The following is a 16,108-nucleotide window of genomic DNA, read 5'->3' on the forward strand; positions in this document are numbered from 1 at the left end:
TACTAAATACTGACTTCAAAGGAGTGAGTACTTAAGTAATCAATTATTTGTTTAATAATTGTAATAAATTTAGACCAATTTGCAGAAATTTGTTTTCACTTTGGCACTGAAGAGACTTTTCTGTTGATCAATGTCAAAAAAAAGTGAAATTAATTCCACTGTGATTCAAAACATGAAAACTTCCAAGAGGGGTAATATTTAAAAAGAAATTTCAATTGCCAAGACCCTTACGACAGTACTTCTCGTATCGGACGTTCATGAATCTGCCATGCATGCTGGATCTGGTTTTCACTAGTGGTCAGGTTACTGGATTGGTAATGGTGACCTCGACAAAGCAATGCCGAGAAAAGGGTTCAAATCCCATCATACCAATGGTGCAGTTTAACTTCAGACTGTAACATCAATAATAAGCAGCTTTGGTAATGATAACTGCAAGATCTCATAAATTGTTGGAGGGAAAGGGCAAAATGATGGAGCAAAGATAGATTAGATGATTTTGACAGGGGTTTTGAGGATGGGGCAGTTGGTGTACGAGTAGATGCAGTGTGCAGTGAGACTGAGGAAGGACAGGCAGATGGTAGGGCAAAATTGCATTCTGTGGGATGAGCTGAAATGTAACATAGGAGCAAAATCGGAATGGGTGATGAATACAGGACTGAAGGTGATATATTTGAATGCAGCTGGTGTACAGAATAAGGTTGATGATCTTCTAGTGTGGTTAGAGATTGGCAGGTACAACTTAGTGGGCCATCTCTGAGTAGTGTCTGAAAGAAGATCATAGTTAGGAGCTTAACATCCAAGGATAGGCAGAGGGTGTGGGGTGGCTCTGTTAGTTTAAAAAAAAATGAAATCAAATCCTTAAAAAGAAATTACATAGGGCTGGAAGATGCAGATTCCTTGTGGGTAGAGTTAAGAAGCTGCAAGGTTTAAAAGACCCTGATGGGAATTATACATAGGCCAAATAATAGCCAGGATGTGGGACACAAATTACAAAAGGAGATAGAAAGGGCAATGTGAGGATAGTGATGGGACATTCCAATATGCTGGTAAATGAGTTTGGAGCTGGGTCCCAAGAGAGGGAGTTTGTAGAATGCCTACAGGATGGCTCTTTAGAGCTGCTTGTAGTTAACCCCAGTGCGGAAAGATAATTCTGGACTCGGTGTTGTGTAATGAGCCAGATTTAATTAGAGGGCTTAAGGTAAGGGAACCCTTAGGAGACAGTATCATAATATGATAGAATTCACCCTGCAGTTTCAGCAGGAGAAGCTAAAAGTGGATGTATCAGTATTACAGTGGAATAAGGAGATTGAGAGGGGATCTGATTGCAACATATAAGATTATTAAGGGATTGGACAAGATAGAGGCAGGAAATATGTTCCAGATGCTGGGAGAGTCCAGTACCAGAGGGCATGGTTTGAGAATAAGGGGTTGGTCATTTAGGACAGAGTTAAGGAAAAACTTCTTCTCCCAGAGAGTTGTGGGTGTCTGGAATGCACTGCCTCGGAAGGTAGTGGAGGCCAGTTCTCTGGATGCTTTCAAGAAGGAGCTAGATAGGTATCTGATGGATAGGGGAATCAAGGGATATGGGGACAAGGCTGGAACCGGGTATTGATAGTAGATGATCAGCCATGATCTCAAAATGGCAGTGCAGGCTCGAAGGGCCGAATGGTCTACTTCTGCACCTATTGTCTATAAAGGAAATGATAGAGGCATGAGAGAGGAGCTGGCCAAAGTTGATTGGAAGGGGACACTAGTGGGGATGACAGCAGAATAGCAATGGCTAGTGTTTATGGGGGAAATTCAGAAGGCGCATGATAAATACATCCCAACAATGAAGAAGTATTATAAAGGGGGATGATGCGAACATGGCTGACAAGGAGGGTCAAAGACAGCATAAAAGCAAAAGAGAGGACATAGAATATAGTAAAAGTTAGTTAGGACTGAAAAATTGCACTTTTTCAGAAGGGAGGGAGGCAGAAGAAAGGAAATTATAGGCCAATTAGCTTGACTTCAGTGGATGGGAAGATGTTGGAGGTCATTATTAAGGATGTGGTTTTGGGAAACTTGAAAGCACATGATAAAATAGGCCAAAGTCAACATGATTTCTTGCCAGATCTTGCCTGACAAATCTTGTGGAATTCTTTGAGGAAATAATAGGCAGGATAGACAAAGGAGAGTCAGTGCAAGTTGCGTATTTGGATTTTCAGAAGGCCTTTGACAAGCTGCCGCACATGAGGCTGCTTAACAGGGTAAGAGCCCATGGTACTACAGGAAAGATGTCAGCGTGGATAGAAGATTGGCTGGCTGGCAGAAGGCAAACTTTTCTGGTTGGTTGCCGATGACTTGTGGGCATTAGAGCCGGGATAGCTGACAAAGAATATCTGCAGTCCAGGCCACTTGAAGCAACCAGGTATCTGCAAGCAGAGGCATGAGGACAGGTGAGTCGGTGTGCCCGGTGTTCAAGCCGGAACTTTGAATCCCGTCATCGGCTAGTCAGTGAGCTGATATCTAAGATTACTGGGTAGTGCAGACTTGGAAGCCTGAAGACCGGAGGTTTGTCCTAGAGTTGGAGGACTCTTCATGTGTGTGGATGGGTAGAAGGCAGGACAGGGCTGAGGAAAGAGGCTTGTTGTGTTCTGTGCTGTTCTGCCTAGCACTATGGGCATAGTATTTATGCAGTGGAAAGTGTAGCAACCCTCGGGTGTGTTGGTTGTTAATGCAAGTGATGCACTTCGCTGTGTGTTTTGATAAATCAGAATCAGTAACGAAGTTGAAGAAACTATAGATCAGCTATGACTCTATTGAATGGCAGGGCAGGCTTGTACAGGTAGTCCCCGAGTTACGAATGTTTGACTTATATACAACTCATACTTATGAACTGAGAAAGGAGAACACCATCCGCCATTTTAAGGTAGATCATGACGCTGTCCGCCATTTTAAGTTGTTGCCGTTGACAGTGTTGAGTGTGTAACTTTGTATTTGGCTTAACTTTTTCTTAGCAAGATTCACCCTGATCCCGACCCCCCCCCCCCCTTTCCATTCGGCTGGTGGCTGGGCTCGAGACAGACCGCTCCTGAGCGCACCAGGTTGATGTCAATCCAGTGACTCCCATGCCATCCGTGCCGGGTTGATGTCGAGCTCGCAACTTGACCTCATTAAAAAAAAACACTGCCACCTCCAGTTTAAATTCCCACGTGGAATATTGTGGATGATCAAATACCCAAATCCAGCACAGCCCCCACCTGTCCCATTTAACCTGTCTCAGTGCTGTGCAGTTTAGGACCCGGGGATTTCAGACTGTTAGTCCTTAGGACCCAGCGGACCTCGGGAGCCGGCGCAGCTCGGGACCTGCCACCCACAGTGTTTCTGTTCCATTGACGGGAAGCAATCGCGATTGGAAATAAAGTGGAAATAATAAAGCATTTGGATAGAGGTGAAACGCCATCGGTCATTGGAAAAGCGTTAGGCTACAGTCAACGATGGGAACAATTTTAAAGGATAAAGTAAGAATAATGGAGCATGTGAAAGGCCCTGCCCCGATGAAAACTACAGTTATTACTAAGCAACGCAGTGGTTTAATTATTGGAATACGTACGTTTCTTAAGTGTTTTATATGCATAGAAAAGTAAAATATATACTATATACTAAGACAAACATTTGACTAACTGACGCTAAATAATACCGGATGTACTTGTTCCGACTTAAATACAAATCCGACTTAAAGACGGACTCAGGAATGGAACTCGTCCGTAATCTGGGGACTGCCTGTATTGCAGAGTGACTTACAGATCCAACTTAACTGTGTTCTTGGTGTTATGTCCAGTTCTTGGGTGCTTAGAAAGCAAAGGGCAAGGAAGTAATGGGTTTGAATCCTCCTCCAAAAAACAAGTACCAATGTGAAAAGGGTCACCCGAAAATGCCCTAGGATACCTTGAAATTCTAATGCTGAGCGTATTATGGAAGTACAACATCCTAATTATTGAGTGTACAACTCTGTTAAAGAGACATTTCCCTTCAGAACCATTATGGTCTTAGGCAACTAGGCAGCCTCGATTTCCATGGCCACGTTCTACAAGTGTTCACAAAGTGACAACACTACAGATTCAATAGAAGCTCCCAGAGCAGCAACATCTACAGGCAATGCGGTTGTAGGAAAGCAGCATCCATCATCAAAGATCCTCACCACCCAGGCCATGCTCTTTTCTCACTGCTGCCATCAGGTCGAAGGTACGAGTGCCTCAGGACTCACACCACCAGGTTCAAAAAACAGTTACTATCCTTCAACCATCAGGCCCTAGAACAAAACAGAATAACTACACTAATATATTGAGATTCCCACAATCAATGATCTCACTTTAAGGGCTCTATCTTGTTATTTCATGTTCTCATCGTTCATTGCTATGTGTTTATATTTGCATAGTTTGTCTTCTATGCTACTGGTCTGTCATTGATCCTGTTTACAGTTACTATTCTATAGATTTTCTGCGTATGCCGGTAGAGAAAAGATTCTCAGGGTTGTTTGTGGTGACATGTATGTACTCAGATAATAAATTTTAATTTGAACTTTGCTCTCATTGCTGCTATCCACTGTTAAAGTTCTGATATCCCCTGCTTATGTAAAACTTTGGGCAGAGCCTTGCTGACAGTGATCGACTCTTCTGCCTTTTGTTTTTGCCCTGTGATTGTCGGCCTTTTCCTTCCCCACTTCCAAGGCTGCAGGCTCTCCACAGATCTGAATGGGAAATTAAAGCTAACATTTGGTAAATTATGTGGTCTTATAGCATGTGAAAATAGGCCCTTCAGCCCATCATGTTCATGCCAATCCACAGGCACCCACCTGGCTGAGCCAGTTGTCCTGCATTTGGTAAACAGCCTTGACAATTTGAGTGTTTGTCCGGATATTTAAACATTATGAGAGTGCCTGGCTCCACCGCCCATTCAGATTGTGTGTTCCTGAGTCCAACCACATGGCTTATAGGCTTACATGTATGGGAAAAAGTTGCGTAACTGGAGAGACTCAGCAGGCCAATTCCTCCAGCATTTTGTGTATGTTGCTTGGATTTCCAGCATCTCCAGATTTTCTCTTGTTTGTAATTGGAAATAGTTGCTGGAAAATATTATTTTTCTAATCCATTCTTAAACCCCTCAGATTTGTCCTCAACCCTGTTGTGTGGGGAAAAAAATCCTTCTATCTACCTTATCTATACCTTCGTAATATTGAATACTTCTATCAGCATCCCCCGGCCTCCTCTGCTTCAAGACCCGGACTTTCCATCCCAGGAGGTCCTGGTAAATCTCCTCCTCACCCTCTCTAGTGTAATCAAACTCTTCCCATCCCCACTACTCCATCTGTAGCGTCACCAAGATTTTATAAAGTTGTACCATAACTCCCTACTTTTGTCTTGGCAAATAAAGGTTAGGATCTCAAATGTCACCTTCATGGATTTTTCAACGTGTACACTGAAGTCCCTTGTTTCCCCACTATGGTCACTGGAGCCTACTGTTCATCATGTATGTCCCACCCTCATAGGGCATCATTTCATCCTGCTGCCTTTGACAATTCTACTTAAAAACACCCACACTACCAATTTGTATGCCATCTGCAACTTACTAATCATATGTCCTATATTCATATCCAAATTACTAATCTATGTAACAAGCAGTAGGGGGTCCCAGCACCAATAACAACAAAAGCAACCACCCCCCATTGCCCTCTACCTCCAAACTAAGGCAGTTTTGGATCCAATTTGCTTACTTGAGCTGGATCCCATGGGCTGTAGCCTTCTGGACCAGCTTCCTTGTCAAAGTCCACATGGAATACATCAAATGCAATGCCCTCATCTGTCTGGCAGCATCTCCCCCAGACAACACCGTGCTGACCATCTTTGCTTGTTCCTCATGCTTCTAAGAGCAGTTTATTGCTATCCTTCTGGGCTTTTCCCTGTAATTTCCCCACAACTATTGTTCGTCTCTCAGACCTACCGGCACACTTGCTGTGCTTTGGCACCTCACCATGGCCAGTGAAGCATATACAGTCTGTCCATTCGTTCCTCGTAGCTGTAGTTTCGAGCTCTAAAAACATCCTTGTAAATCTCCTCTGCACACTCTCTAGTACAATTACCTACATCTCGGTGCTAGTGTGGCAACCAGGACAATCCGCAGTCCGTGAGCTGTGAAGTACTTGTGGTTATTGCATCTTCTACCTGTGCAAAACTCCAACCTCCGTTTTGGTTCCTTTTATTGCCCTGTTATTCTTTTGCTGTGCCACGTCTTGAGTTTGATAAATGTTTGAAGTCTGTGTACAAAATCCATGTTGTTCTTTCTAGAGCTAAGAGAGATATTTGATGCAAAACAACACACATAAAGTCAGGCAACATCTATGCAGGGGCTCCCAACATATTTTATGCCATGGACCCTCTACCCTTAACCAAGGGGTCTGCGGACACTCAGGTTGGCGATCCCTGAGATGGAAGTGAATAAACAGTTGGCGTTTCAGGCTGAGACACTCCTTTAGCAGAACCGAAGATTTTCTCGGACAAGCAATGCATCACCTCCTCCTCTGGCCCCTCCTACTCTATCACACCTGAAGCAACTAAATCCAGGAGTATTTAGTTGCCAATCACACCCTTCCTGCAACCATGTTTCACTATTAGCTACAACATCATAATTCCAGGTATCAATCCACGCTTTAAGCTCATCCACCTTTCTTACAATGCTCCTAGCATTAAAATAGATACATTTAAGATACTCTCCACCTCCTCCTCTCTTTTCATCCCTAAGAATGCATTCAAATTTATTATCCTTTTCTTTCTTCTCCCCTACATCTTCGGGCTGAGCGCATCCCTTCTCCATCACCTGCCTTTCCTCCCTCACACACTGTCTATTTACTTGCTCTACTGGTGAACTAACCTCCTCTCCCATTGTTTCCTCAAATTGATTCCCGCCCCCCTCATCTTACTAGTTTAAAGTCTGCCCTGTAGCCCTAGCAAACCTCCCCGCTAGGCTATTGGTCCCCCCAGGATTCAAGTGTAACCCGTCCATCTTGAACAGGTCACGCCTGCCCCAGAAGAGGTCCATTATAGGCTATCTAGAGGTCTAAGACAAAAATAAACCTTTTTTTTCTTGTCATCTGACAGATATCTGGCATACTTTGAGCTCCACCATCACAGGCCTTCTTACTCAGCACCTTAGTAAATCCATTCCTTTTAAGACGGGTGATTTAAAATAAGTGCCAGTAATGTATTGCAGTTTGAGTGCAGAGAGACAGGAGTCTGTTCCTGTGCTCATGAGGGGGAGGGGTTGGCCATGCTCCACCTATTGCTTTTGGCTTCCAATATAAACCACAATGTCTATTGCATATTTGGGTAGAACATTCCAATGATTTATACCCCTCTCTCGGTGAGAGAGACAGAGTCTGTGCCCTGCCAACCTCCTCCCCATCTCTTGTTCTGAGCTCTACCCTGAGGCACAACCCGCAAACCCCCTTTCAAAATCTAGTATGTTTAACTGAAGTCACCTCTCCTAAACTTCAAGTGTGTACCATCTTTCCCCCGACCCACAGTGCTGTCTGCACACTACATCTGCACTCCAGCTCCACAGCTTGCGTTCTGGACCAATCAGTGAGCCAGGTGTTGTTTTGTTAGGGTTTCCGAGCAGTCAGGTGCTCGATTATCTGAGTTTTACCTTAGCAATGATATTTCTGTATCTAACATAAATCCAGATCACCCAACCTTGCTTCTCTGGAGAGGCTGGTAACATCACATTGCACTTTAAGGGTCTGATTCAGCCATTTAACGTTTCTAATCTCTCTACGTTCTTCTCTCTTTCAGATGAGAATAGTGAGACGGAGAGTGATACGGAAGAGCAACAGAAAGGTGAAATTGTGATGCGTGCATTTGGATGGGATGTCGGCAGTGGTCTTCATTTTTAGACGGTTCTCTGGGACTGGGGATGCCTTACTGCCACTCCCTGTTCTAGGGTGGCTTTAATGAGGCTGCCGTGGGAACTGCAGTCTCTTCAGCAACAGGGGCAGATGTCCCCTTGGGGAGGAGGCTGATGGTTAGTTTGAGGCAGATACCCCACTATCCACAGATCAGAGTTCCCAATGCCATTCCGAATACTTCCCCTCTCAGTGAATGTTCATGGATCAGAGATTCCAGAGAGTTAAGGTTTATTATCCCTGATTTGTTGTTTTGTGGCAGCCGTACAATGCAACGTATAAAGATTACCATGAGTTACAATAAAACAATAAATAAATTGTTCAAAAGAAGAACAGCAAGGTCGCGGACTGAACAGCAGAGGGAAGAGACTGTACCTAAAACAGTGTGCGGGCTCAGGCTCCTGTCCCACCTCCCTGATGTTGGTAATGTCCTGGATAGTGACCATCCTTCTTAAGGCATCACCTCTTGAAGATGTCCTCAGTGGTGAGGGGCGGTTGTGCCCGTGATGAAGTTGGCTGAGTCTACAACCCTCTTTCAATCCTACGCGTTGGAGCTCCCATGCCAGGTCATGATGTAGCTACCCCGAGTGCTTTCCATGGTTCATCTGTAGAAATATGCTGGAGTCTTTGGTGAAATGCCAAGTTCCCTCGTATCTCTAGTAAAACATAGCCTCTGAGCTCATCCTTCAGTCTTCCACTCTGTCCACCCGTGACAGAGGTCAGACCCGAGTGCCCGTCCCAGTGTAGGTCGCTGAGTAGAGCAAGGGCCAGAATACCGCTAATGACGGCTTTGGAGGGGACGTCTGCGTGGGTTTCCTTACCCTTCAGTGTCTACCAGGTAAGCTGCTGAGGGCAGCAGACTTTAACCTACTTTTCATTTGAATGAAACAAATTGGCAGACAGTGTATTATTGCACGTGGTAAGTATCCCTCTGCCCTGGCGCAGATTTACAACATTCCTGAAGTTCACTGATGCAGGCCAACTAAGAGCTGAACCTTTCATTTTTACAAACCTCTCATATTCCAACATTTTTCCTGTTTTAGGATCTACTTATCCTGACCCTGGATGATTTTATAATGTACAGAGGGCAAGAAGTCAAATTAACATGAATACCTCATAGAGTGATTGTAAGTCTAAAGCAGCTGGACCTGTAATCTTAAACCATCTCCAAGTAGATCCAGACTATTTCAGATCTTGGGCGATTGACCATCCAACTTTGTTGTGGAAACTGGAGAAGTAAGTTTTCAGGAGTGACTGGGGAACCCCTACCTAATCTAAGACAGTCTTGGACTCCAAAGTTTTAAGGACAGAGTAGATACACTAAAAGAAATACAACTAAATAGTCAATTAATAACACTAATGTAAAAAAACACACTCTGGTAAACGATTACCATAAACAATGAAGTGGTGACCAAAGGCAAGGCTGATTGGAGGGTCAAAAGGTGTGGGGCAAGGTTGAGGCATGTTCGAGGAGGGCAGGGTGAGGTTGAGGCAGATTCAGGGCCCCTCCACCAATACCGAGAGTGAGGTTTGGTCGATCTAAGCGCTGGGCTGATTTGGAAAGGTCAGGTACAGGCTGAAACGTGGCGGTGGGGTCTAGGCCCAGAGTGTATCAATGCAGCAAAGCCTGGGTCTTAGAGGAATGGCATGATGTTTGGAAGAATTAAAGAACTGGGCAGGTGTGTTGAAAAGGAAGGGTTTTGTGACCAGAGATGAGTGTTGGGCCAGTTCTGCTTGCTGCTCCGTGACATTTACTCCACTCTTCACTACGCTGAGGCTGTGGGTGTGTTTGGTATCTCAGGGGCTCAGTGATGTTTACTCTATGTTCTGAACTGATTCTGAGGATGTGGGTCTGCTCTGGCTGGCCCAGGCTTCATGTCTAGGGACCAACTTTCATTCTAAGTGCTATTGGCTTACTTTAAATACGTAGTTTTGTGAACTGTCTGAAGGATGTTGCCATTGGTTGCGTTGTTCACTGGCGCCATCTTCTGTCCTCTGGAAAGGGCAACAGTCATACCAGTGCCAAGGAGGGCAGGGTGAGCTGCCTCAATGACCATCGCCCAGTGGCATTCACATCTACTGTGCTGAAGTGCTTTGGGAGATTTGGTCATGGCCAGATTGAACACCTGGCTGAGCAAGGACCTGGACCGGTTGCAATTAGCCTATCACCACAATAGATCTACTGCGGATGCAATCTCACAACTCCTCTCAGCTTTGGATCACCTGGACAGTAATAATACCTACTGGTTGCTGTTTATTGACTCAGCTTTCAACACAACCATACCCTCAGTACTAATCACCAAACACCAAAACCCGGGCCTCTGTTCCTCCCTCTGCAACTGGATCCTTGACTTCCTCCCTGGGAGACCACAGTCTGTGTGAATCAGTAATAATGTCTCCTCCTCGCTGACAATCAACACTGGTACACCTCAAGGATGTGAGCTTAGCCTACTGTTCTACTCTCTCTCCACTCGTGACTGTGTGGCTAGGCACAGCTCAAATGCCATCTATAAATTTGCCAATGACACAGCTGTTGTTGGCAGAATCTCCAATGGTGACGAGGAGGCGTGCAGGAGTGAGATAGGTCAGCTAGTTGAGTGGTGTCAAAAAAAAACGAGGACCTTGCACTCAGTATCAATAAAACCGAGGAAATGATTGTGGACTTCAGCAAGTGGAAGTGGAGGGAAAACATACCAGTCCTCTTCGAGGTATCAGCAGCAGAAAAGGTGAACAGTGTCAAGTTGCTGGGTGTCAACATCTCTGAAGATCTATCCTGGGCATAACATACCGATACAGTTACATGGCTATATTTCATTAGGCGTTTGAGGGGATTTGATATATCACCAAAGACTCGCAAATTTCACAGCTGTACCGTGGAGAGCATTCTAACTGGCTGCATGACCATCTGGTCTGGAGTGTCATCACTACTGCAAAGGACTGGAAAAAGCTGCAGAAAGTTGTAAACTCAGCCATGGGCATTAGCCTCCCCAACATCAAGGACAGCTTCAGAAGGCGATGCCACAATAAGGAGGCATCCATCAATAAGGACCCCCATCACCCAGGACATGCCCTCTTCACATTGCTGATATCAGGGAGAAGGTACAGAAGCCTGAAGACACACACTCAATGTCCCAGGGACAGCTTCCTCCCCTTCACCATCGGGTTTCTGAATGGATAACGAACCCATGAGCACTAGCTCTCTTTTTACAATACTTTAATTTTATTTATATATAATTGTGTTTTATTTTTCACTTATTAAGTATTGCAATTTACTGCTGCTGCAAAACAACAAATTTTATGGTAATGCCAGTGATTTTAAACCTGATTCTGATTCAGGCAAAGGGGGCTGATTTTTGGCTGGTCACCCATAATAATATTGAACAGTAGTGGAGTGGACATGAAATGTTGTACAGCCTCCTTCCACATTCTTATGGAACCTGTGGCAAGGTACAGCAGTTTTAAAGAGTGTCGTCAACACAGCTGAGTTGGGCTTCTGACATCGGTGATAAAGCAACAATGGCTGTGTATTAAGTCTCTTCTGTTCTGGTGTAGAATCCATCCACTGATGCTACCATGCACATGTGCTGTTCCTGCTGACATGTAATTCTGCACTTGAACAGTGCTATAAAAAGCATTCACCCTGCGCCCCCGGACGTTTTCATGTTTTATTATTTTACAATATTGAATCACAGTCAATTTGGCTTTTTTGACATTGATCAACAGAAAAGTCTCTTCAGTGTCAAAGTGAAAACAAATTTCTGCAAATTGGTCTAAACTTATTACAATTATTAAACAAATTATTGATAGCTTAATTATTCACCCCCTTCAGGTCAGTATTTAGTAGATGCACCTTTAGCAGTAATTACAGCCTTGAGTCTGTGTGGATAGGTCTCTATCAGCTTTGCACATCTGGACACTGCAATATTTTGCCCTACTTTACAAAACTGCTCAATCTCTGTCAGATTGCATGGGGATCGTGGGTGAACAGCCCTTTTCAATCTCTGTCAGATTGCATGGGGATCCTGGGTGAACAGCCCTTTTCATGTCCAGCCACAAGTTCTCAATTGGATTGAGGTCTGGACTCTTGACTTGTCAATTCCATGACATTAACTTTGTTGTTTTTAAGCCATTCCTGTGTAGCCTTGGCTTTGTGCTTGAGGTCATTGTCTTGCTGGAAAACAAATCTCGCAAGTCACAGTTTTCTTGCAGATTGCATCAGGTTTTCCTCAGGATTTTCCTGTATTTTGCTACATTCATTTTACTCTCCACCTTCACAAGCCTTCCAGGGCCTGCTCCAGTGAAGCATCCCCACAGCGTGATGCAGCCGCCACCATGCTTCATGGTAGAAATGGTGTGTTTTGAATATGTGTGTAGTTTGGCTTACGGCAAACACGGCGTTTAGTCTGATGGCCAAAAAGCTCAATTCTGGTTTCATCAAACCATAGAAGCTTCTTCCAGCTGTCTTCAGAGTCTCCCATATGCCTTCTGACAAGATATCATGTGAGGTTTTTCCAACAGTGGCTTTCTCTTTGCCACTCTCCCATAAAGTTGCAACTGGTGAAGCACCCGGGCAACAGTTGTTGTATGCACAGTGATTCAATGTTGTAAAACTGTAAAAGAGAAAAACTTCTCGGGTGGGGGGGTGAATACTTTTTATTGGCACTGTATGTTACCATGTTAACCCAGCCCCTGAATTTCACTGTCACTGTGCCAGCTGATGGTGGCTCCGTTCCATTTAACACGTTGTTCTCTATTGAAATTTCTCAACTCATCCTGAAGCAAGTTTCCCTCGTTTGATTTCAGTGCAGTATTTTTCCATGTGTGATTGGAGTAACCCTTCTGGTTTTGATGTTCGCAGCACACAGTCAGCGCCTGGTGTATGTGCACTCCACATTGAAAAGGAACACACGCTACCAGACTCTTGAACGAGATTTAATCGAGTTGCAGGAGCAGCAGCTTTTTGAGTACTTTGTGGTGGTGTCTCTTCGGAAGAAAGCTCCCTCCAACACCTATGAGCCACAGGTCACGCAACAGTTCCCCAGTAAGGTGAGACTGATTTGCACGCTGCACATCATGAAAGCTCCCCCACATTGTTACGTATACTTTCCGAGCAATCCTGTTTTTGCTGCAAGTAACCACATCCAAATCATCAGGGAGTATGTCCAAGATCCCCAGCTGAAACCTGTATTTCAATGCGAGGTCAGTGTAATTCTGGCCTTGCACTGAGGTCAGTCCAGGGAAGGATCAGGACTGCGTTCCCTTGCACTGAGGTTGGTGTAGTGCAGGACTGGGTCAGGGAAACTTGCACTGTCAGAAAACTATTGGACTGGGACACGTTCTCCTTCACTCAGACCAATTGGCACCGTACAGCACTAATTATTCTCACATATTTAATCTGGCACTCAGTGAATCCTGTGCCCCCCCCCTCCCCCAGGTTTGTACTGTTTTCACCAGATTAGTCTATTCTGGCCTCTTTCTGCCATTGTTCATTTGTTATGTGCCATGTCCTGTGATGTGGACGATCATGGTCTTTCCATGACTGTGATTGTTCTTGGCAAATATTTCTACATGAGTGGTTTGCCATTGCTGGGCATATTCTTTACATTAATGACCCCAGCCATCATCAATAGTCTTGATGATTGTCTGCCTTGCATCAGTGGTTGCCTAACCAGGACTTGTGGTATTCACCACCTGCTCATTTGGCCAACCATCACCTATTCCTGCTATACCTGTGCTGTAAGTGCACACTCCACCTGGTTTGAATTACTACAGTATCTGACTCTAAAGGGTTACGACCCTGTCTTGGTTCATGATTTAGCCGTCCTCAGTATCATAGGTCTCTTCTCCTTTGTGGTCTGCAGCCTTTTGAACCACAGACCTAAACCAATTGCTTGCTCCTAACTTCCCATTTTGGTTATGTCCAGTGTTACAGGTCTTCCACTTCACCATTTTAAGGTTTACTGATGAGATTTATCAACATCACAGAAATAGCCCACCTCCAAACATTGAAAATAGGGTGTACCTCAATCTTTAGATTTAACAGCTTGGGGATGTGAGCCAATACAGGCCAGTTCCACCTGACCTACAGACACCACCTGCAATTGAACAAGCTCCCATAATATTGCTAATTTCAAAAATCTGATGTACAGTTGTAAGAAAAAGTTTGTGAACCCTTCGCAATCACCTGGTTTTCTCAGTAGTTACCATAAAATGTGGGCTGATCTTCCTCTAAGTCACAATAATAGACAAACACTATCTGTCTAGAGTAATGACATACAAACAATTGTACTTTTCATGTCTTTATTGAACACATTGTTTAATCATTCATAGTCCTAGATGGAAAAATGTGAACCCTTGTATTTATGTGAACCTTAACTGGTAGAACTTCCTTTAGCATCAGTAACCTCCACGAAATGTTTCCTGCAGTAGATGATAAAACTCGCACAACAGCGAGGAGGAATCTTAGATCATTCCTCCAAACAAAACTGTTTCAGTTCATCAATATTTCTAGGATTCGTTGCATTGATCGTGCCACAGCATCTCAATTGTGTAAAGGTCTGGACTCTGACTTAGCCTTTCTAAAACATAAATTTTCTTATTTTTCTTCTTTTTAAACTATTTTGTTTCGGATCATTGTCTTATTGCATCATCCAACTTCTATTAAGCTTCAGGTGACATTCTACCCTGTCAGCTACTCTGACATTGTCCTGTAAAATGGCCTGATACAATTTTGAATTCATTGTTCCCTCAACGATTCCAAGCTCGCCATGCCGAGGCAGCAAAGCAGCCCCAAACCATGAGGCTCCTCCCACCATACTTCACAGTTAGGATGAGGTCTGATGTTGGTGCACGGTGCCCTTTTCCCTCCAAACATAGCAGTGAGCATTTTTGCCAAGAAGTGCAACTTTTGTCTCATCTGTCCATAGAACATTGTCCCAGAAGCATTGTGGAACATTCAGGTGGTCTTTGCAAACTTTAGACATGTAGCAACATTTTTTTTTTGGAGAGCAGTGGTTTCCTCCATGGTGTCCTTCCATGAACACCATTCTTGTTCAGTGTTTTTCTTGTAGTGAACACATGAACAGAGACTTTAGCAAGTTTTAGAGATTTCTGCACGGCTTTTGCTGTTTCCCTTTTTCACCTCCTTCAGCATTCCACTTTGTTCCCAGTATGATATTTGCAGGATGCCCACTCCAAGGGAGAGTAGCAACAATGCTGAATTTCCTCCATTTGTAGACAATTTCTCTTACTGTGGACTGATTTTTTTGTAGCCTTTCCCAGCTTCACATATCTCTACAGTTCTTCTAAGGTCCTCTGAAAGTTTTGGCTGAAGCATGTTGTACATAAACAGATCTTCCTTGGGAAGAGCAGGCTCTGTCAGTAACCTGTGTCTTTTTAATAGGGTAGGGCATGTCTACAACCCACACCTCCAGTCTCATCTCATTGATGGGAACATCTGACTCCAAATAGCTTTTGTAGAAGGCAGTACCCCAGAGGTTCACGTGCTTTTTGAATCCAGACTGTGATTACTTAAATGGTGTACTCAGTATTGACGAGAAGAAGTACAACTCTTTACATGTTATTAGTTTAGGCAGATTGTGCTTGTCTATTATTGTGACTTAGGTGTAGATCAGGCTGCATTTTATGAGCAGAGAATCAGATAATTGCAAAAGGTTCGCAAGCTTTTTCTTGCAATTGGTACACATCTCCTTCCCGTGAACGGCAGGACCAGTTTTCTCTGTTTCTCTGCCTTCAGTAATTGTTCTTCCTTATCAGTCCCATCCACTGTTGCTGCCATTCATTACAGTACTATGAAGGTGTTTTTACCAAATCGCGTGATAGCTGTCTATTTTCCAACCTGCGGACTAAATCAACTGGAGAATGCCTGTGAAAATGGAAACTATTCATTGCTCGGTGATGGCCTACAGTAAAGAAGGAAAGAAGATCCAATTATTGGCTAGAGCTGACAGAATAGCAACTGGCCATGTGCAGCTGTCAGGAGGGGGGAAGGGGATAGATAGCCAGTGCAGAGTAAACCTGTGGCAGTTTCCCTCGCGACAGTTATATTACTTCAGATACTGTTGAGAGTGGGGGGGGATTGATTGAGCAGCTAAAGGCCACAGCGGTCAGGTCTCTGGCACTGAACCTGTCTCTGTGGCTCAGAGGGGA

General features: G+C 44.2%; 1 protein-coding gene across 2 annotated transcripts in view; it reads left to right on the forward strand.

Moving 5' to 3' along the window:
* The window catches only part of LOC132395770 (DENN domain-containing protein 2C-like), a 184,458-nt gene that overhangs the window by 123,176 nt on the left and 45,174 nt on the right, over positions 1-16,108 (forward strand). For both annotated transcript variants that reach the window (XM_059972779.1, XM_059972780.1), the window contains exons 8-9: positions 7,830-7,874; positions 12,798-12,985. In XM_059972779.1, coding sequence (XP_059828762.1) covers positions 7,830-7,874; positions 12,798-12,985 — 233 coding nt within the window. The remainder of the gene's footprint in view (positions 1-7,829; positions 7,875-12,797; positions 12,986-16,108) is intronic.

Source organism: Hypanus sabinus, chromosome 6 (genome assembly GCF_030144855.1).
Source record: "Hypanus sabinus isolate sHypSab1 chromosome 6, sHypSab1.hap1, whole genome shotgun sequence".
In the NCBI taxonomy this organism is placed as follows: Eukaryota; Metazoa; Chordata; class Chondrichthyes; order Myliobatiformes; family Dasyatidae; genus Hypanus; species Hypanus sabinus.